The sequence below is a fragment of the Cyanistes caeruleus genome, chromosome 5 (genome assembly GCF_971803275.1).
Source record: "Cyanistes caeruleus chromosome 5, bCyaCae1.hap1.1, whole genome shotgun sequence".
In the NCBI taxonomy this organism is placed as follows: Eukaryota; Metazoa; Chordata; class Aves; order Passeriformes; family Paridae; genus Cyanistes; species Cyanistes caeruleus.
This window is the reverse complement of record NC_141705.1, coordinates 35,787,604-35,808,522: the sequence shown is the minus strand read 5'-3', so window position 1 is coordinate 35,808,522 and position 20,919 is coordinate 35,787,604. Positions and strand designations below refer to the sequence as shown.

At 36.9% G+C, this 20,919-nt stretch overlaps 1 protein-coding gene across 1 annotated transcript in view; it reads right to left on the bottom strand.

Annotated features, from left to right (window-relative positions):
* Positions 1 to 20,919, bottom strand: part of LOC147653038 (uncharacterized) — a 33,450-nt gene that overhangs the window by 6,088 nt on the left and 6,443 nt on the right. The window contains exons 2-3 of the mRNA XM_086891440.1: positions 18,652 to 18,828; positions 6,190 to 6,293 (exon numbers count right to left, since the gene is read on the bottom strand). Of these exons, the coding sequence (XP_086747566.1) occupies positions 6,190 to 6,293; positions 18,652 to 18,828 (281 nt within the window). The remainder of the gene's footprint in view (positions 1 to 6,189; positions 6,294 to 18,651; positions 18,829 to 20,919) is intronic.

Sequence of the window (20,919 nt, the reverse complement as noted above, 5' to 3'; positions counted from 1 at the left end):
CATGATCTTTGACTCATTTTTTTTCTTCTATTAAGAGGTGCTACTGTTAAAAAACTTTAAACCAAATACCTGGTTGTTGAAACTATTGCTGAACCGGAAGACATTTTACACTTGTTCATTGTTTTATTCAAATTTGAATTTTATGGATTTCTTATCTTGCAAAAAAAATCCGTGTTTTCTCTTGTAGCCTTTTTGTAAAGATCCCTGCTTCTTTGTTTCAAGCACTATTGAGAAACTCTTGAGAACAATTTAAATTGCCAAATGCATAAGGAGTGAATCTCTCGTTATATCACAAGGCAGGATTTCTTATGAAAAGTGAGTATATATAAAGAGAATTCTTAATTTCTCAACCATGTAGATAGAAATCCTGAGGGACCTTAAAGATCATCTAGATCCAGTCCACCTGCCATGGACAGGGACACCTTCCACTAAACCAGGATTGTCAAAGCCCCATCCAGCCTGACCTTCCAGGGATGGGGCATCCACAGCTTCTCTGGGAAACTTGTGCCAGTGTCTCACCACCCTTAGAGTGAAGAATTCCTTCCTAATATCTAATCTAAACCTGCCCTTTTTGAATTTGAAGCCATTCCACCTTGTCCTGTCACTACATGTCCTTGTAAAAAGTCCTTCTCCAGCTTTCTTGAAGGTCCCCTTCAGGTGCTGGAAGGCTGCTCTAAGGTCTCCTCAGAGCCTCCTCTTCTCCAGACTGACCAACCCTAACTCTCTCAGCCTGTCTCCATAGGAAAGGTGCTCCAGCCCACTGAACAGCCTTGCAATCTCCACTGTACTTGCTCCAACAGATCCATGTCCTTATTTTGGGATCCCAGAGCTGGATGCAGCATTCTAGGCGGGGTGTCACCATAGCAGAGCAGAGGGGCACAATCCCTTCCCTCAGCTTGGTGGTCCCAGTGCTTCTGATGCAGCCCAGGGTGTGCTTGCCTTTCTGGGCTGCAAGTGCACATGTCTGGGTCATGTTGAGCTTCTTGTCAACCAGAGAAAGCAATCTCTGATCAAGGAAGGTCTTGGCAAACAGTTTATCAGCATTATTCAGGCAGTCTAACCCAGCACCATGTCTGTAGAGCATTTAAGTTAATTTTCCTTCTAATTAAGTAAACCTGAAGTATATCAGTGAAGGTTTACTTTCCTGGAATTGAAACATAGAACATAATGTAAGTGACTGAGTTGCTCACTAATTGAAGCAATCAGTCAGTATAATGAGGAAGGATTTTCTAGTGAGTGGTAGTGGTGGTTGGGGGATAGGGGAGACATTCAGAAATTCCTTGAAAGTAGGAACATGATTAGTGGGTACAGACTCAGAAGGATTTGTGTTAGGGTTGGCAGTCAAGAAGTTGTGCACTCTGCACTCAGGAATGATATTTGAAAAGGTTGTTGCTTATGTTTCATGTACTAAACTGTTTTATTCTCCCACAAAACCGGTTTTTCTGATATATGGCAACTATAGAATAACTACTGGCTTAAAATGGAAGAGCAACTGAAATTCTAACTTAAATTGAGTTGTTACTTAAGGGTGGAAATTTTACTTGCTTCCTGTAGTTCTTACAAGTAAGTATGTGATCTGGATGGTGTTCAGCACTCATTAATCATGTTTGCATACCCATTTTACAGCTGGATTTTCAAATCTGGTATTAAAGTTCATTTAACATGCCTTCCCAAAAGTAAATATGTCAGTAAGTTTTGGTTTGTTTTACATACGCATTCTTCAGGTAGTTTAACTCAGTACAAATCTATGCTGCCTTCAAACTTTATTCGGAGTTGGTCAAGACTAGTTTTCATTTCAGATTATGGAGTGATTCAGGAACACCTGGGGCCAAGATTTATGTCTTTACCTAAATTTTGAAAGTACTGTGTTTTTATAGCTCTTTAGAGGAAAGGCAGGAACTGCATTAACACTTGTTAGAGCAACAGTTAATGCAATACTGACTAGAACTTAACCCCCTCAAAAATTAATGTTAAAATGTCAAAAAAAAAGAGGAGGGTGTAAGAGAGGGAAAAAGTTTAAATATTTGCTATTGGGAAATTACTTATTCTCCTTTAGTTAAAAAGTAGTCAAGTTTTAAAGTGTTTGAGAGACATTACAGTAATGTGAACAAGGTTTGCTTCTTTATTTGCTGCTGATCTGGTATGAAAAGTAAAGACCTCAAGTCCCCATAGAAGTTATTTCACTGATATAAGTATGTGAATATTTTAAAGCCTGACAGGTTATGTAAACTATCACAGACTTTGATATATTTCTCCACTGAAATATCTCATTGAAAATTATCCTTTGGTTAGCTTTTTCTTGTGCCAGAGAGATTCAGATCCAGTATGTTGGAAATCTAGATTTCAAGTTGCAAGGTTTTGAAAACATCTAGCTTTGACTGCTTCTGTATAGCAGTGCTATATCATTTAGAAAAATTGTGTCTGTTTAAAGTTATACACATATTTAAATCCTTCCTCAGAGATGGTGAAAATTACAGTGCGTAGCCTCAGGTCCCATAATCTACACTGTGTAATTCCCTTGCTTAAAGTAGATAGTAGAAGGCCACGAGTTATAGAAGTCATGGCAGGTTTCAGCACTCCAGCCTGCTTTTCCAAACTGCTAAACAGTGAAATGATACCATCTTTTGCTTTCTTTAGAAAATTTCCATCAGCTGAAATTGAAATTCATCACTGACAGCACTCCATTCAGTATCATTTCACTTGAGTCAGGGTGATAAATCATACTCTGCAATTTCTCCCAAGAATATAAAACCATTCCAACACTACATCTGTTAAGAATATAATGCTTGTCTTTCTATGCAGCAGAATGTAGATTTAATCACATCAGCACCATTTAGAGGCATCCATTCATTTATTTGAATATTTTGACTGTGCAAGATGGGTTACTTTCTGACCAAGAAACAAATATGTTTTGGGATAATCTCTTCTATTCAAGATCTTTTCTCTGTGAAAAGAGAGTCTGAGATATACTTTTTTTAAAGTACCTTCAGGAACTTGAAAACAAGTGTTTCCAGTGTTTCTGCAGCTGTGGGAAATGTTTTGCACGTCAAAATGAAGGTGATGAATTATGGTAACACAAAAGGGGCAAGAAAATTCTTTTAAGACAGTCAGCAAAAGTTGGTTTTATAACTTCCTTGAAAATGATAAAACTTTTCATGTTAAAAATCACCACAAAATAAATGAAAAGGATGTATTTGAATTTTCATTTATTTTTATGACAGTACTATGATGCATTATTTTTGTCTGCCTGAATAAGTATGTTCTGGCGTAAAAAGCTTTTTCAGATATTAGAGCGACCTGACAAAAGTTGACAAATATTATCTAAACAGACTAAACACTCTTCTTTTCTTGCCTAAATTCCCATGACTCATTCATGCATTATCTTGTCTCCTTAACCGGTATTCTTTCTGCCCCTATCCTAGTTTGTGTTCTGGACAGGTTTTACTCCTTTGCAGGCAGTGTGACCCTACAGTGTATAGTCTGCATGCTCTGATTTAGGTTAGACCAAATCTGTCCAAATAGACTGAATGCCTGTCAGTAGTTTGTCAGTAGTTTGAAGGTTTTGGCACCCCAACATCCAGCAGCTGGCAGCAGCTGGCAAACTGTTGGTTTTGTTAAATCTGACCCATTTAATGTTTCAGAGATATCTGTAAATTTGCCAAATAAGTGACAAAGAATGAAAACAAAGCTAGTTCCACTTGTGAGGCTAGCATGCAGTTAGTGCAAAATTAATTTGATATTACACATTATAATGTTATAATTATTTGTACTGTTAATTTTACACTGTGACTGTAGTTGGAACAAAAATTACGATCAACTGAAATAAGGATGCCTAGGCACAAAGCTGTCTCTCAAGAGCCACCAGAATTCAAAAGAAATATTAAAATATAAATTCATATAACCTAGAGCTCCATAAACTTGAACATCTCTTTTTGTCCAGCTCTAACCAGTACTGAGAAGCTTATCACCCTGTCAGTGACAACCAACCAGCTCATTTACACACGTTTCCTTGGGGACTGGTCTGATAGATGTCCTCGGAGCCCACTTACTGCACTGGTCAAGCAAGACGGGTGGCGGGATTGCATGAAGGAAAGGCTGTGGATGTTGTCCACCTGGACTTCAGCAAAGCCTTTGATATTTTCTTCCACAACATTCTCCTGGGAAAAAGTTGGCATCCCACAGGTTGGACTGGTGCTACGTCCAGATTTCAGCCAGTCACCAGTGGTGTCTCTGCTGAGGCCTGGCCTGGCCTGTATCTATCTGGGTGAGGGCATTGGGTGACACTGATTTGTGAGGGAATATTGATCTGCTGGGAGATAGGTATCTGGGATACAGAGGGATCTGAACAGACTGGGTCATGGGCCAAGGCCAATTGTCCAAAATTCACTAAGGCCAAGTGCCAGGTTATGCCCTTGAGTCACAATGACACCATGCAGCACTACAGGCTGGGGCAGATCAGCTGGGAAGCTGCCCACAGGAAAAGAACCTGGAAGTGCTGGTTGCCAGCATCTGAACATAAGTCAGCTGTGCCCAGGTGGCCAAGAAGGCAATGGCATCCTGGCCTGTATCAGCAGTAGTGTGGCCAGCAGGAGCAGGGCAGGCACTGTGCCTTTGCTGGGGAGGGCTGGTGAGGCTGCACCTCACATGCTGTGTCCAGATCCAGTCTTCTCACAACACAAGGGACACTGAGGGTCTGGAGCATGTCCAGAGAAAGGCAACGGAGCTGGTGAAGGGTCTGGAGGACAAGTCTTGTAAGGAGTGGCTGAGGGAGTGGGGTTGTTTAGCCTGGAGAAAAGGAAGTTGGGGGAAACCATATCGCTCTCTAGGACTCCCTGAAAGGAGGGTGTGCCACGTGGGAGCTGGCCTCTTCTCCCGAGCAAAAAGTGGCAGAACAAGAGGAAATAACCTCAAGCTTCATAAGCAGGGGTTAATGTGAGGCTTCAGAGGGAATTTTTTCATGGAAAAGGTTGTAAATGGTTGGACCATTTGACACCACCAGAGAGGTGGTGAGTGTTCAAGAAGTAACTGGATGTGGCACTTAGTGTTCTGGTCTAGTTGACAAGGTGGTGATTGGACAAAGGTTAAACATGATGATCCTGGAGGTCGTTTGCAACTTAAATGATTCTGATTCTGTGACTTGCCTGTTGTGTTATGGCTTTGGGCATGTAGTAGTTTTCTCAGTGGTGGGAATGCAAATCTGCGTCTCTACTTTCAGGAGTTGTCTTAACCACCGGTCTGGAGAATAGTTCTTATAAGAAATGTGGTTTGGTGGTTTTTTTCCTGCTTCACAAAACTTTTCACTTCTTATTGCATTATATGTACAGCTACAAGGTAAGCAGTCTTGGGAAAAGCAAATGGAATGTAAACTGTCTCTCTGAGAGCTTCCTGATGACTAGACCAGAATTTCATGGATTTTTTTTTGTCATTATGGACCAGACAATTTCCTCTGGATTACTTTATAGATGTCATCCCCACATATGTTTTAAGAGAAAAATATCTTCCTTCCAATAATAAGTAGATACTTGTAACTTAGAGAGTGTTTTCTTCTGTGATCACAAGTTGAGAGAAGCATTTAACTGTAGGTACAACACCAAAGCGCCAAAGGTGTTTTGTTTTTTTTTTTTGCAAGAGTTTTCTATAATTGGCTTATTTCAGGGAGCAGCTTAAAGGAAGCAAGGAATGGCTGGGGTCAGGGGGGAAATGCATGGGAACATCTTAAACTGGCTTTTCTGTCTGAAGACAAGACAATGAATCATGTAACTACACTCTAATACAGATGTTTGTATTCCTTTGAGGGAGGAGCTGGTTAAGTGCTTAAGTGGTTCTGCAGCACCTCTAAGCTTTTTAGATGTGAAATGACAATTTATTGGACTGTGGAGTGCTTCACAGTCCCTATTAGAATTATGTAGTCTCAGCAGTACAAAAAATTTAATCGTTATTATTTAATACCTTTGCATATAGTTCCAAATTTAAAGCTGCATATTTTCATAACCAGCAATTAAGGTACTAAAATATAGATAATATAGATAAAAAACCACAAACAAACAAGCAAACAGTCTCTACAAAACCCAATTTACATATAACACAAGAGATAAGAAGCACTTTGGATACAAGTCTATAGGTTATTTTTTTCTTTTTTTTCCTTTTCGCTCCAATAACAGTTTTTAAAAAAAAGCATAAATTCATTACCCTTGGCCAAAGAGTTCATATTCAGGGAAGACATTTGGTGGGAATGAACTTTTCTCCCTGCCACTATGCACTTGGATCTCAAATGCTTTCCTGACTTGGGACCTCTGTCAACACATAAATATAGAGGAAAATGGGCAAGATTATCAAGTGAATTGTAAATAATTGCTTAAAGGAGAAGGATGGAAAAATTACTTAAGGAATATAATTTTATCATAGATACTTGCAGGTTGTAAGTGTATATATTTGATGTTCTTCTTCTTGAGCAGTCCTTGCCAAGGGAGATTATATGCATCAGCTACTTTCCCTGATTTAATTTTAATTTAAACTGTTTTACTAATTTTGTCTCCATTCAAATGGCACAGACAATTAAAATGAGGATACCTTTATTTGCAAAGAGCACACTTTGTTCTGCTTTTCTCTGAACTGTTTCATGTTTTCTTTCTAATGTCTTATTTTTTTTTTCAGTTGTCTTTTAAACACATGCTCACCTGTTTTAGAGGATCCAAAGCTACTAATAAAAACACCCCATAATATATAACAGATGCAGAAGTGAATATAAGTGGAAACAGTTGAATAAGGGGAGCAGACCCAGAGCTGTCATCAAGCTCTTCACAGTCACTAGATTTTTTTTCACCTGCTCATGCAGTGCTTGCTCAAGACCTGTTGGCAGTGACTATATGTTCCATCTCTCACCATTCTTTTCCCCCTCCACCCCACAGGCTTTTTCTGAGAGTTTGTGAGTATATTAAATTCATCTTTAAATCCTGCTAAATGTGCTAAACAATGTATAGTGGTTGCCATTAAAAGGACAAATTTATGTGCTGCCAATATTTTAACTAAGACCTCCTTTTAAAATTTGTCCTTGGAGACTTTCTGGAATCCTTCCAGCTTGTGCGAAGCTGGTGTGGAAGGGTGTATGTCAGCTTGGTGAGGAGACCATTGGAGAGCTAGGAGATCTTTTGATTATTTTTCTCTATACACAAAATGCATTTTGGGAGGAAATATGGAAATGCCATTTGACAACATTTTATGAAGTACTTTGAATCTATGGCCTATGGTCACGGTAGACATACAAGACCTATTGAAAATACCACGGTTCTGTGTGTAAACTTGAGAGCAAAGTAAAATTTATCTTTCTTCAAAAATGTTTTTGAAAGCAATGGATGTTTGCTGTTCTCTGTCCACATGTGAAAGGTGTGTTTACAGAATTTTTTTCTAGATGTGTGAAGAAAGTTATGGGAAAGATGGCTTTAAAAATGATGCAGGGAGCCTTGATTTGGATATAAAATTAAATACTCCAGAAACTGTAATTTCATGTGCATTCCTTTCCTTCCAAGAGTGCTTTCAGATTCTGTTAAACACACCAGGCTATGTTGTCTTATGTTCTTCGTGGATACAAAAAACTCAAAGTAAATAGAAGCTATTTACAAGCTTAGAATCTAACAGCTGATACATAATAGTAAAGTCAGTCACATTTTTCATTGTGGACTTTATCTCCATTTGTTGGTTGTGGTAATGTAGTTGGACAGTAAACTTATGGAAGAAGGAATTCTTGGTGGCATACCAGCATAATTCTCTTGTGTTAAACTGGAACATTTAAAAGGGATTTGTCAATTTGGTTTCATTGAAGTTCTGCTTACATATCCTACAGTACTTGGCAATACAATGCTGGAGTGTGAAATAAACTACGGATGCAATTATCTTTTTAGAGAACATGTGATCTGACTATCTCTGTTGGCTGCACAGAGAACACATCCCCAGTTCCATACCAGAGAGTACAGAGAAAAATAGTTTTGGTCTCCTTCCGTTTCTCTGTCCTCTTTCCATTATCCCATATGAAACGAAATGCAGTGATCCTAACAAAAAGTTATAGCTTTTTTTTTTCCAGCTAAATTAAACAATAGCATTTCTACGATTGATTGTTGCATATTCAAAGGAGTTTTGTGGTGTTTATTGATTTGATCTACCTGTGTCCAATATGACTGTTGGATTTTCTTCCTAGAACTGAGCTACTGGGTCTACTGCTTTCTATTCCACAGACCTCTTGAAATCCACATCTTTCTTTGTTGTGCAATCTAGTGTCACTTGCCTGTTCAGCAGGCCAGCAGTGAAAGTCAGTTTGTCATTTTGTGTTATACTGTGCACTTCCTTTCTCCCTGCTCAGTATATGCCTTTAAACATAAAGTTCAAAGTAGCTCTGCTATAGAGAGAGCTGTCTCTCTGTTTGTTCACAGATGCTTTGTATTGGACATACAGACAAATTATAAGTGGAAATTCATTCTCTTTTGTTTGCAGCCTCTTTACTTCTATGTGGCTGATAGTTTTAAGTATGCATGGAAATAAGCATGCACTAAAACATATGGATCCAAGTGCTGACCTCAGTTACATCACTGTAAATCTGGACAGGAACTGTTATCATTCAGTTTTATGCTGGTGCTATTAAGATAAAGAAAGGGAGTGATTTATTAGTGATGAACAGAGTTTTTATAGCCATCTCAGTCTTGCACAAGTTTATAAGGTTGTTTAAGTACCAATACTCACAGATTTAACTCCTTCTTTTATTATGTGTAAAAAGCTCTAAGGCAGCTCATTCCTTGCACAGTAAATGAATGGTATGTAAGGGTATATTAATTAAAAGTCCCGTTTTTTTGAGAAAATTACTTGTTGGATTTTGTTTAAAGTCTCAGAGCTCTTGTACAATCCTCAATTCAACTAGTTTTTTATTTTTTACGTAATGTTTTTGTTTGATATGTATCATTATTGCATGAGCATATCCTTGGCTAAAAAGAGGACCATTAACAAGACAGTGACTGTGTCTCTAATTTCTTTCAGGGACACAGACATATAAATGTGTTGTGAGACATTTTCTGGACACCTCAAGAAATTTTAACCAAAATTCAAAAACAAGGGAGGGAGGCACTAGGAAAACTTTTTTCAGGGGTATTGATTGTGATTAGAATTATTATCACTGCTGCGTGGTCTCTTCTTGTCTTTTCATTCACAGCTCTCTGTATTTTTTCAAGCTGTATGTAGAAAGAACAAAGAATAAGGTATGTGAAGAAAAAAACTTCAGTCTAAAAGCTTTTGCCTTGGTTACTTTAAATATTTAATGAGCATAAAATACTGTGATCTTATGTATTTTGAATGGTGTAAAATAAATTAACATTGTAGGATATACTTAATTATTTTATTGATGAATGTTTTGAACATTTTAAACATTTTTTAATGTGCAGAAATGAAACTTTTGTGAGACTACCTATAAAATAATTTTAAAGTCACAGAAAAAGCAGGAATGACTGCTGTTATAAAGCCTGATACTGCGCCAGTGAAATCTGTGCTGATATTATCTTGTTCACTAATCACTGACTGAATAAACTGTACAATTTCTCTTTAAAAGGGCACCACAGTCATTTAATACTTAAGGGAATTGCTAGACTGAAGATATATTTATCAACCTCATCAAAACAAAAATAAACTTTTAGGAGGAATGCTTAAAAAATAAATATTTTAAAGGTTTCTGGTTTCTGCATTCTGAAAAACTGTTCAATGTCCAAGAGTATAGCACTGAAGATGTTGAGTGTATCATTTTTCCATTAATATAAACAACACATAGGAATTTTCCTGAGCTGCACATATAAATAAATGCAACGTCAAGCCCAGAAATGCTTAGCTCTCTTGATGTCTGCAGCTTTTCAGAGCAGGCACTACTTTTACTTACCTGAAAGTGGTTATTATCTTGACATGCATATATAAAACTTTTATGAGTTCCCAAGAATCTATGAGAAATTATGTGAGTATACTCTGGGGGAAAGGGACACAAAATCCCCTAAAGGTGGATGTTTAAATAATACAGAGAAATTGTGAACTAACATCAAATCCTTATTGAACAGCACATGGAGACGTGGTCCTTTCAAACACACTGAGTTGACAGCTCTAAAATATTAAAGTGATTTCTGATGTCCAGCTTTAAGGCAATAAAAATAGATCTTCAAATTTTTATGTATGAATACTGGGTTTATGCAGTAATAATGGCCATCAGGAGGATGCTGCACATTTGCAGACCTACCACTTTCTGTGCTGGTATGCTACACATATGTTTCTTACTTATAATAGTGCCAAATCCTGTGTTTGAAGTGAAAATTATCTGATTAAGATTTTTTTATGTATACTACTAAAGCATGTTATACATTGGTCAAGAAAGAGAGATTGCTGGCATATTAAGATACAGAACATATATTTGGTCTTACACCAAATATACAGATTACATTTATTGGTATGCATTGTTTCAAAAGATTTCTATTAAGTAATTATTTTAATGCTTGCTACCATTTATTAAAATTTAATAAACAGGTGAATTTTTCCCATTTCTACCTGGATTTATTCTATCTTCACTTGAAACTCCTCTATAATCTAGTTCCCCTTCACTTTCCTCTCTTCTGCCAAAAATCCCAGGCTGTTTTGCATACTGACCTGTCTTGGACAGCAGTACATTCCCCAAAGTGTCTCTGAGAAAAAAACTTCATGTTATATATATTCAATTAATAGAATTAATTGAATAATATTTATTTAAACAAGTATACCTATTGCAGAAAGCTTTCCTATGATTTTATTATTGTTTCTCACAACTCGATCTGTTGCAGGGGTGGGGTGAGGATTTCTGACTTGGGCCAGATTGTGGTGCTGCAGCTGCCCTTGTAGAAGAGCCTGAGGAGAAAGGAGGGAAGAAAACCCTTTTTTTTGTGTACAGACTAATTCACCTCCTTAGATAAGTAACCATTTAGAGTTATTTCTTATAATCAGAAACATTTAAGCAGCTTTGCAGTTTTTAAAAACTTCAATGCAGTACTTGTCTTTCGAAGCAGAAGTTTAACCTTTCCATTGGTTTTAAAGTACATCAACTTCTCCATTTTAACAGACATGCAAATTTAACAGGCAGGCCAACTTAACAGGCTATGCAGAAGATGATCTTATATTTGCAGTGTATTTTTGATAGAACTGTGCTTGTTGCTAATACAAGCTCCAGCTCAGCCCAGCAGCTGTAAAATTAATTCACTGAAGTTCTCTATTGAACCAGCAACTTGTGGATAGAGAACTACTTGGGTATTTCTTGGGTTTTGTTTTTGGTTTTTAAAGGTGTGATTGAAATAAAAAATAGCTGGATTTTTTAATTGGGATTTTCACCTCTCTCCAGGCATGTGGTCCTCCTATATGTCACAAAGACGATTCTAACTTTAATTTTACATTAAATTTGACTGTAAAATCCTTGAAAGCTTTCAGTCAGAAAATTTATTGCTGTTTTTCTCATTCTAAAGTCTACCACAAACAGGTGGGCAGAGTTTCATTAAGATTTTAAGGTTTCTTTATCACTGTTAATGTCATAAAATACTGTGTCATAGCAGCTAATTGTTATGCTACATTCTTGAATTCCCTGCTTACTGACATAGATTTCTTTGCCCTTCCAGGAGTAAATATTACTTTTGGTCTGGATAGGCCTATTAATTGACTCTCTTATGGCTCATCATAATTAAGGAGGGTCCTATTGGTTATTGCAATTTTCACTCAAGTAAAACATCTTCCATGATTCCCACCCCACTTTGGCCGGTAATCTTCTCTGCCCCATACATGATGAACAAAAATTGTCTTGATTGTGTTTTGGGGGCAAACACAACCAAAATTGTCTCTTTTGTGGCATTCAGGATATTAGAATTCAATAGTCCTCCTGCTGAGGACAATAGAGGAACACTCTCTTAATAAAATGCTATATAATCTTCGTGAGCTCAAGAACGTCAATATATTTTTTATGCCTGTTTGGGGAATATAATGTGCACCAAGACATATTCATATTCATAGTGGCCTGTGGAAGTGTGGTAGAGAGGGATAAGGGAGAAGATTTAGGAAGATTGGCTTGAAGATGAAAAAGGTCCAGGTAAAAATGTGGAAGATTGGAATACATGTCTGTTAAATATATCAAATCAGCCCAAAAAAAGAGGCATCAGAGCACATTTGCAAAACTTCAGACTTGATCCCAGCTGTGGTTTTGCTGCAGTTATTGTTCATGCTGCAGAATTTTGTACCCTGTGTTATGATATTTTGATTTTTTAACTTTTATGGGTGGTCCCTTCAAGATCATCAATCTCAGTATAAAAAAAATCATGAAAATAAAAAATTAAGCAAGTTGTTTTACTTTTGCTGAATCTATCTGATATAAAACCATTTGGAACCTTCTAAAGTTTATTTACCAGCCCTGAGTCCTGAGTAGGTCCTTACATCCTACAGTGGAATGGAAGTGGGTATTAAGTTGTAAGGAGTGATGAAGTGCTTCCTTCATGTTTGCAGTGGAGCTATTCCCACTCTGAGCATGAATTCTGCTCAGTGACAGCTCCTCCAAGGGTGAGAAATGTTGTACAGGTGTTATTTGGGGCATTATTTGAGATGCTGAGCAGGTGCTGTTTAAATTGAAGGTGAAAGGATGTGTTTGAAAGGGGGATTTTACAAATATTGTTCTTGAAAATGAGAACATTCCAATTGGTCACAGCTGCATTCAGTGTAATATGACCTTTTTTCTCTCTGTGTTGCTGGTTTTATCTGAGTTGATCTTTGAAGTACTAATTTGGTACAGAGTCTGTCTCATCATTTTTATGTTACATAGAAAAATTAGTTGAAGTTAAACTGATACTGTCCTATTTTAAACAAAATAAAAATGTTTACCTGTTTGATAGGTAAGAGCAGTGTACTAAAAGAAAAAGAAATTTCTTTTTGAGTGCGTGTTTATCCGGGAAAGCTGATCAATGGAAAATGGATGTTTTCCACAAGATGGCAGTGTAGGTGCATGTTTTTCTAAGTTTCCCGAGCTAAAATAAATTGTTCTGCAAAATCCAAGAGAGGATGAGTGGCAAATTCGCCATTTATGACTACAAAATAATTACTAAATATTGTATTAGTATAGTTATTAGCAGTGTATCAGATCCTGGGTGATACAGAATTTCAGTAACTTCCATTACCACTGGGTTTTAGTATAATTTATTTAAAATACATGTAACTGTTTTCTTGCCAAAGTCAGATCTTGCAAGCTAAAGAGTTAATGCTACTTTTGGGCTGAATTTTATTCACTAAATGTTTAAAAACAGACTTCTGTACATTACTTTATAGTCATATAAAGTAACTATACATATACTAAACATATACTGTTTGTATAGACCTGTGCTCCTTTCCTTTGAATACCCATCTATCTGTGTGTGAATTCTTAAAGGCCTCATAATGAATTCAGTCCTTTACTTGTTATTAACTGTAACTATGTAAAAAGCTTAAAAGCAAGGTAGGATGCTCTTAAATAATAGAAACTGTGATTTTAAACTGCTCCCTGCATGTTTCTTGGGTTTATTTTTGGGGTTTTTTTTTTGTTTTGTGGGGTTTTTTTTGTTTTGTTTGTTTTTTTTTTTGTTTGTTTGTTTTAACTAGATGCATGGAGTTAACTTGGTGCTATCTTTCTCTATTCAGTATAATAAATTTTTTTTTGCTGATAAGTGCTCCAGCTGGCTTTTGCACACAGTGCTTGAGCATTTTCTCTTAAATGATCTTATTTGTAAAATGTAAGTTATTTGATTTTCTGGAACTTAAATAAAATAAGTGCCCCCCCACCTGTTTTCCCAAATATTTGATAATGCTGGAAAAGAAAAAATGTCAAACCATGGTCAGTGTTCCTTGCCCAAATAGGGAATTGAGAGGGTACTGAATCTCTAGTGTACAATTTCTGTTGATTTCAGTTTGTAAAATTATTGTTGAAGTAGAAGTGATAGAAAGTTTATTGGATTTTTTTTTTTTTGAGGAATGTATGGGCATGCAATCTGACAGTGTAACAAACTCAGTTAATTTGCTCCAAGTTGAGGGTAGCAATGATGAAAAGCCAGAATGTGAACACTTAGGCTTCCTACTACTTGATTTGATTACAGCCATGGGAAAGTGGAAAAAAATGGAGAGGTTCTTCAGTAAGAAGGACTTTTCATCACCATGTAAAATGTAATGGTGTTTATCTCTGCTGAATACCTTGCTGTGTTGTAGCTGTGCACAAAATCTATTCTGCAGGAGGCCTAACAAGTTTATCTTTGTCCTTTTGGCCCATTTCTTATCTGGCTGGCACAGCCAAATCTGTGTGAGTTTCAGGGAAGTGTTGAGGCTTTTAGTGCTTCACACAGGTGTGTTACTGATTAGCAATACAGCTGTTTTGTGTATTATATGTCTCCACAAGTGTAGTGAGGATGGAAAGAACAACTTGACAGCATATGGAAGATAGAATATGTTTGATTAATCCCAACATCCAGTGACTTTGTGCAAAAATGTTTATTATTTTTGTGCCCAATAGGATTTGTGTTATGCTACCTAGGTTAGCATACAGTTTCAATATGCTTCTTCCATTTATATCAGCTTCTGATGTTCAGAAATTTCACTACTTAGCTGACAATTATTGTACTGAAAAGTATTTGGTAACGTGTTTGTCAGTGAAGTCATGGAAATTTACTGTACAGGTTAACTACTGGTGTTTGTTTAATAAATTTCAGTGCCTTGTTGAGGTCTCAGTCACTGCCCTGAGGAATTTACAATAAAAGATAGGTAGAGATAACAAACCCACATTGAGTTTACTGGTGAAAATTATTAGCCAAACCAAACATGACACATCAAGCATGACAGATAGCATATACCTTGCATTCCAACGTTAGTGAGCCAGTGAAAATAATCCAAATTTATAAATTAAATTCAGGAAAATTTAAATTGGAATTAGAACTGGAGGAATACTTTGGAAAATGAGGTCACTCTCATTGCCCAGTGAAAGTTTTAAAAGGAACTGATTTTTATATTCAAAAATGATATAAAAGTTGGAGACAGGATTATTTATTATTCAGAGCAAACTGTTTACATAGAGAAGTGGCCCAGAAAGGGTTGAGCTTCAGTATTGTGTATAAAAGTCAGGATGAGAGAATTAATGTTTAATACAGAGATCTTCAGTTATTACTCAGCATTTTGATGAAAGAACTGATATGAACTTTGTGTGGGAAATTACTTTTTTGGTTGCATTCAGAATAGATTTTTTTTCCTGAAAGCAATTTGTCTCATTTAGTTAATGAGGCCCAGTCCTGAAGCTGAGTCACAAAGTGTGCCAGTTTCTTGGCAAGCTCAATGCCAGCCTGCTTGATTCTCAGTTTTCTCTATTTCAGAACACACTACCTCATCACATCAGTGTCAGTACTTCACAGAGCATTCAAGTGCAAGTCCCTCATAGTTATATGTGTGCTGAAATAGGCCACTGAATTTTAATCAGACTTAAGGCTGTCCTTTTGTATCTCATCCTCCCCTGAGAGTGATGTATTTTATCACTTACAGAGAATTACAGCACATAAATTGAATGTCTTGTCAGTAAAACCATTGTTACCTATGTAACAAAATTGTTACAGATCCATTTTCAAGGTCACCTCAATTCTTCCTCAGTTTTACTGAGCAGATTTATATTGGTTTTGTGCAGTTAGATGGAAAAGATAAACAAAACACAAGAAATGATTTGTTTCTTTCTTTTCCAATTTGAAGATTAATAAGGTAGATGAATTGAGTAAATCCAGATTTACCTCATTCATCTTCAAATGTTCTCTTTTGTTCAGATGACAAAAGCTTCATCAGAAGAGAGAAAAAAATTGAAGGGGAAAGCTATGTGCTGTAAGGAAAGAATCTTTTCAGTCTCAAGAGCTTGTAAAAGGAATTCTGGATTACAAAACCCAGACAAGTAGCTCCGGGAGCTTTGATGACATGAATTTCAAAGGGCAAAAGCAAACCACTTTTAAACACTGAGAAGTATAAGGAAAAGCCATCAGAATAGTTAAAAAAAGGAGGCACTGGTACAAAAATGATAAGAAGGAAGGCTTAGAGAGCCTTTTCAAAAAGGGAACATGGTTTATGGGGTAGAGGAAAAATACACCCCTACAATTACCTGAAGGGAGGCTGTAGCCAGGTGGGGGTCAGTCTCTTCTCCCAGGTAACCAGCTATAGTACAAGAGGAAATGGCCTCAAGTTGTGCCAGGGGAGGTTTAGATTGGATATGAGGAAAAAATTCCTCACCAAAAAGCCTGTCAAGCACTGGAACAGGCTGCCCAGGGAAATGGGTGAGTCACCATCCCCAGAGGTATTTAAAAGAGGTGTAATGTGGTGCTTGGGGTCATGGTTTAGTGGTGGACCTGGAAACGCTAGGTTAAGGATTGGGGTAGTTGTTCTTAAAGGTCTTTTCCAGCCTAAATTATTCCATGGTTACTGGGTGATCCAGAGCATGAGAGAATATGCATATGGTCCTTGCACAGAACAGGACATCAGACTTGATGAAGGTAATTGCTCAGAATAAAATAAAGTCTGCTTTTCACTGTGAGAGGGAAGGCAGATAATTGCTAGCAATTAGGTTTATCCTCTATAATAGCTGTGTTTGTGAATATTGAATGTATTAATGCAAGCAAACCATCAGGTCTGGTAATCACACTTGATGTTATATTCAGTAGAAAATTTTTGACTTTTCATTTCCTTAAGAAGATATGAAAATCAATGAAAAGTATCTGACTTTTTATTTAAGAATTAGAAATAAGATATTTCTTTACTTTTTCTTATCCTTTCCAGCTGCATGTCCAATAGAATAGAATTATGTTATTTTATTTAATTATTCTTTGTATTCAGGTCACTTCAATTAGGATAACCCTTCCAAGGTTTTTTTGCATTGCAGTCTAGACAAGCTCAGGAGTATGTTTTAATTCAGATGACCTCCCCAGTTTGTGGGTTGATGGACCCACATATTATTCTCCTCTTCAGTTTCCTAGTGGCAAAATTTTGTGTGAGGAACACTAAATATAAATGTCACTTGAATAAAAAAAATCCACTAAGAAAAAATCCCAATGCAAGAAGTACCAATAAATCAGCTCTGCAGGAGTGGGATGTTAGTTTGAGCAGAGGCAGTAGACCATGTAATCATTAGAGCTGGATAGGGGTTGTGGCTGTATTATCTGTGCCATGGATATTTTGTACCTGTTGAGAGTACTGTACTTTGATGGGAGTCACAGCAGGAGATTTCTAACCTGAAGCTAAATAGTCCATTAAGGGATCATGCTACTGCATTTTTTGCTTCTGTGGTTCTTGAAATCCTAAGCAAAGGGGTGTTTAACTAATAGGTCTAAGGAATAGCACCCTTTATTTTACATGTTTCTAGTAAAGTAATTCTGGAGTTGTAAAGACTCATGAGTGGAGCCCTGACAATCCTGACTTGCTCGGATCTTATTGTAAGCACCTCTTGCATGAGGTAGAGTAGGCTCATAGCATCATCCTCTATTACCAGGTCTGCACATACTTACAACACACCCTTCAAAATTCTGGAGAAAACTCAGTGATGAAAAGGATCTCTAAAGGTCACAGTGCTTTTCCCCTTTCTTTTCTTAAAGCAAGAGAGCAGATGAGGAAGCTCCTGGCTGATGATGTCCTGCTTGCAAGTGAATGATTTCCTTCTCTGTTTCCTTAGAACTTTGTAGGGCTCTCCTTTTCCAATTCAATCTCAATCACTCAAAAGCAATATATTGTTGAGAGCTATCAAGTGTCTTGTCTGATTGTTAATATTTTAACAAATATATTTCATATCTTTGATTTTATGTTTCCATTTTTCCACACATCCTGGCGTGATACAGTGTTCACAAGCAATATGCTCTTTTGGATGAATCACATGTGTTACAGCACTAGTAATATGGACTGGAGTATCTCACTAGGCTAATAGTAATAATAATAATAATAATAATAATAATAATAATAATAATAGTGGGTATGAGTCAGTGCAGGAGTGGCTAAGATTAACTCAGAGTTTCGGGGAGCCAAGAGATGATTCATCCTTTGTAATAGAGAGAAGCTGCTAATAAACATTAATAGACATTTTCAATTTTGTTTGCAGCATACCAGCACTCGCTGTAGATACTGAAGAGGCAGCATGAGGAACTGAGAATGTCATACTAGCAGCAGTTTTATAATCAATGACTTGTGCATGTTGATTTGTCACTGCTGTAGATATTGGCATTCTCTACTGTCAAGATACAGCAAAAACCTTACTGGTTTTGCTACTGCAGCAGATTTTTTCCACAGTCCTTAGTGCTGTTCTTTTGCACTTGAGATTTGCTGGGTGTTTCCTCGAATTTCTGAATGCTAAGTGAATATCAAGAACAGCTATGCTAATTTATGGTATTTAAAGTCAGCAAATGGCTCAAATAACAGGAAAGTCACTCTGATGTAGATTCACTGGACAGCAGAATGAATTTGTTCTCTACAGAACGTGTTTGCTCCTCTTCTTTGCATTTCTGCCAAATCATTTTAATTGGGACCTCATGCTACTCTGCCTTCTGTGACAGTCACTCTGAACCCCCCTCTGCCCTGAAGCCATCTTCACAATAAAATGCAGAACTGTACCTGACTGCTGACCACGTGCTCCCAGCTCATGGAGAACTTCCTTGCTTCAGGTGAAAAACAGTGTGATGCTTGCTTTGCCCAGCTGTCAGGCAATGTCTTTGACTTCCTTGCTGGTGTGGCCACTTGCAAACAGCTTTTATGTTTTCTAGTCACTGCATGTGTTTGGACTGGTTTTATCTGGTCAAAGGAAAGACACAGGTTGGAGTCAGGCTTGCGAGTATTGTGATAAAATCCAATTGGTATCCAATGTGATAGAGAGCTTCCTGCCCTCAGGAATTTCATTCCTCCTTACACATTGCTCAGAGTGGGAGCTAGTCTGATGTGTCACAAGCAGTCATCTTTTCCTGTTATATTTAATGAATGTACAACTGCAGCTTTTGTTGCCTGTGCAGTGCCTCAGACCATGGTGGCCACTGCTCTTTGTCCAAACAAAATAGTTTCCCCTTGTAAACTACTAACTTCTATTATTTTCTATTTATTTATTTATTTATCTATATTATTATTTTATTATCTAATCTTTTAGAAACAGAAACAAGAGAGAAAACACCAGTGATACTTTTACTGGTCGTGCTTGCTCATGCCCTTGATTTTTTGAAAATTATTTATTAAATTTTATTTTTTAGTATCAGGCATTTAAGTTGGCCAACGCCTTCTGCACAAAAGAAGATATGACAGGAGCCTTCCTTAACAAAAATACACTCCTGTCATCTGTGTGTCTGTAAAATTAATCTTTTCAATACATGCTCTTAAGCTATGGCTTTGGTGTTTTTTTAATCAAGAGGAAAAAACCTGCAATTTTCATTCTAATTCCTCTTCTGCATTATTGGTTTCTCACTGACCTTGTACCTCCTTTGAGACTACCATTCACACACAAAAATGCCCAACATTTTTCTCAGCTTTCCTATTTGTCTTCTTGAACAGAATTCTCCTGTACAAAGGTGAAAACACTCAGAAATAATTTTGCAATTTGTCATCTCTTTAAGAGCTCAAATATTTCAAATTCAACATTTGCACTGTTAAATGTTCATTAGTTCTCTCAAAAATAAAAAGATTGACTTGGAACCTTGAGATAACTGTTTGGGTTATGTCTGTATATGCCTGCTTTCACATGAAATATTCCATATAAAATTCTGTGAAGTCCATGCCTTTAGAATTTGTTAATGTTTTACTTTCTTTAAGTGAAAAATGTTGAATAGATAGCGATTTCAGAGTCTGCCTCTACCCCTCCTCTTAGATTTTTTTCTCTTTTCATGGCTTATAACAACCTTATTTATAAATGGATTTGAGCTGGCTCTGTTGCATATTTGCCCTCTATCTTGTTAAACATTTTTTATATGTTGTGATCACTTTTTTTGGTGGTATTTCTGAGTGTGCTGGTTTTGGCTGGGATAGAGTTAATGCTCTTCACAATGGCTTGCATGGTGCTATGTTTAGTGTTTGTGACCAGAAGAGTGTTGATAACACAGGACTGTTTTCATTATTGCTGAGCAGTGCTCATGCAGAGTCAAGGTCTTTTCTATTTCTGTCCTAATGAACTTGAGAGTATTGTGCTGTATGTGAAGAGTTTATAGATCTGTCCTTCCTACCTATTCAAAAGTGGGTACTCCTTGGCTTCAGTGAATAACCTGTTTGCATGGAAAATATTCAGTGTGTGAGTAGCTGCCACATAATAGCCCAAGGGAGTTATCTGTGAGACAGCTGGAATTAAGGATATGTAAATATTACTTTTTAAAAAAAAGAAATGTAAAACAATAATTTTGTGATCAGTGTTTACTACCTCTTTGTTCTGCTGCAGGTTTTATGAAATCAACAGTTTTGTGCTGTCTAACAACTCATCAGAAAAGAGAGTTGTGTAATAATAGTGAATTTCTATCCACCACAGGCACTAGGAATCCTTCTACCTTGGAAGCTGAGTTACTTTGTACAAGTATTTTGTTTTTATTTCTCACACTATCTATTTATTACACATTACTTCAGTGGCATTCAAGCAGATTAACTTTCTTTCCCTTTCAGATTTGAATACTCATGTATTCATTCATACATATGTATGTAGCACTTCTCTATTTTGTAGGTAGAACTGGTGAAGTTTATATAAATCAGATACTTCCTAAAACTCTGTTACTCAAGAAAAGTATGCAATTTTCCCAGGTTGAGGCATCTTTCTACATACCTTCTTACAAAATAACTCTATTTAATTAGCATTGACGTGATATCCACTGATGAATGTACAGAGTGTTCAGAGAGCTTTGTGTTGCAATGTGGTGTTTC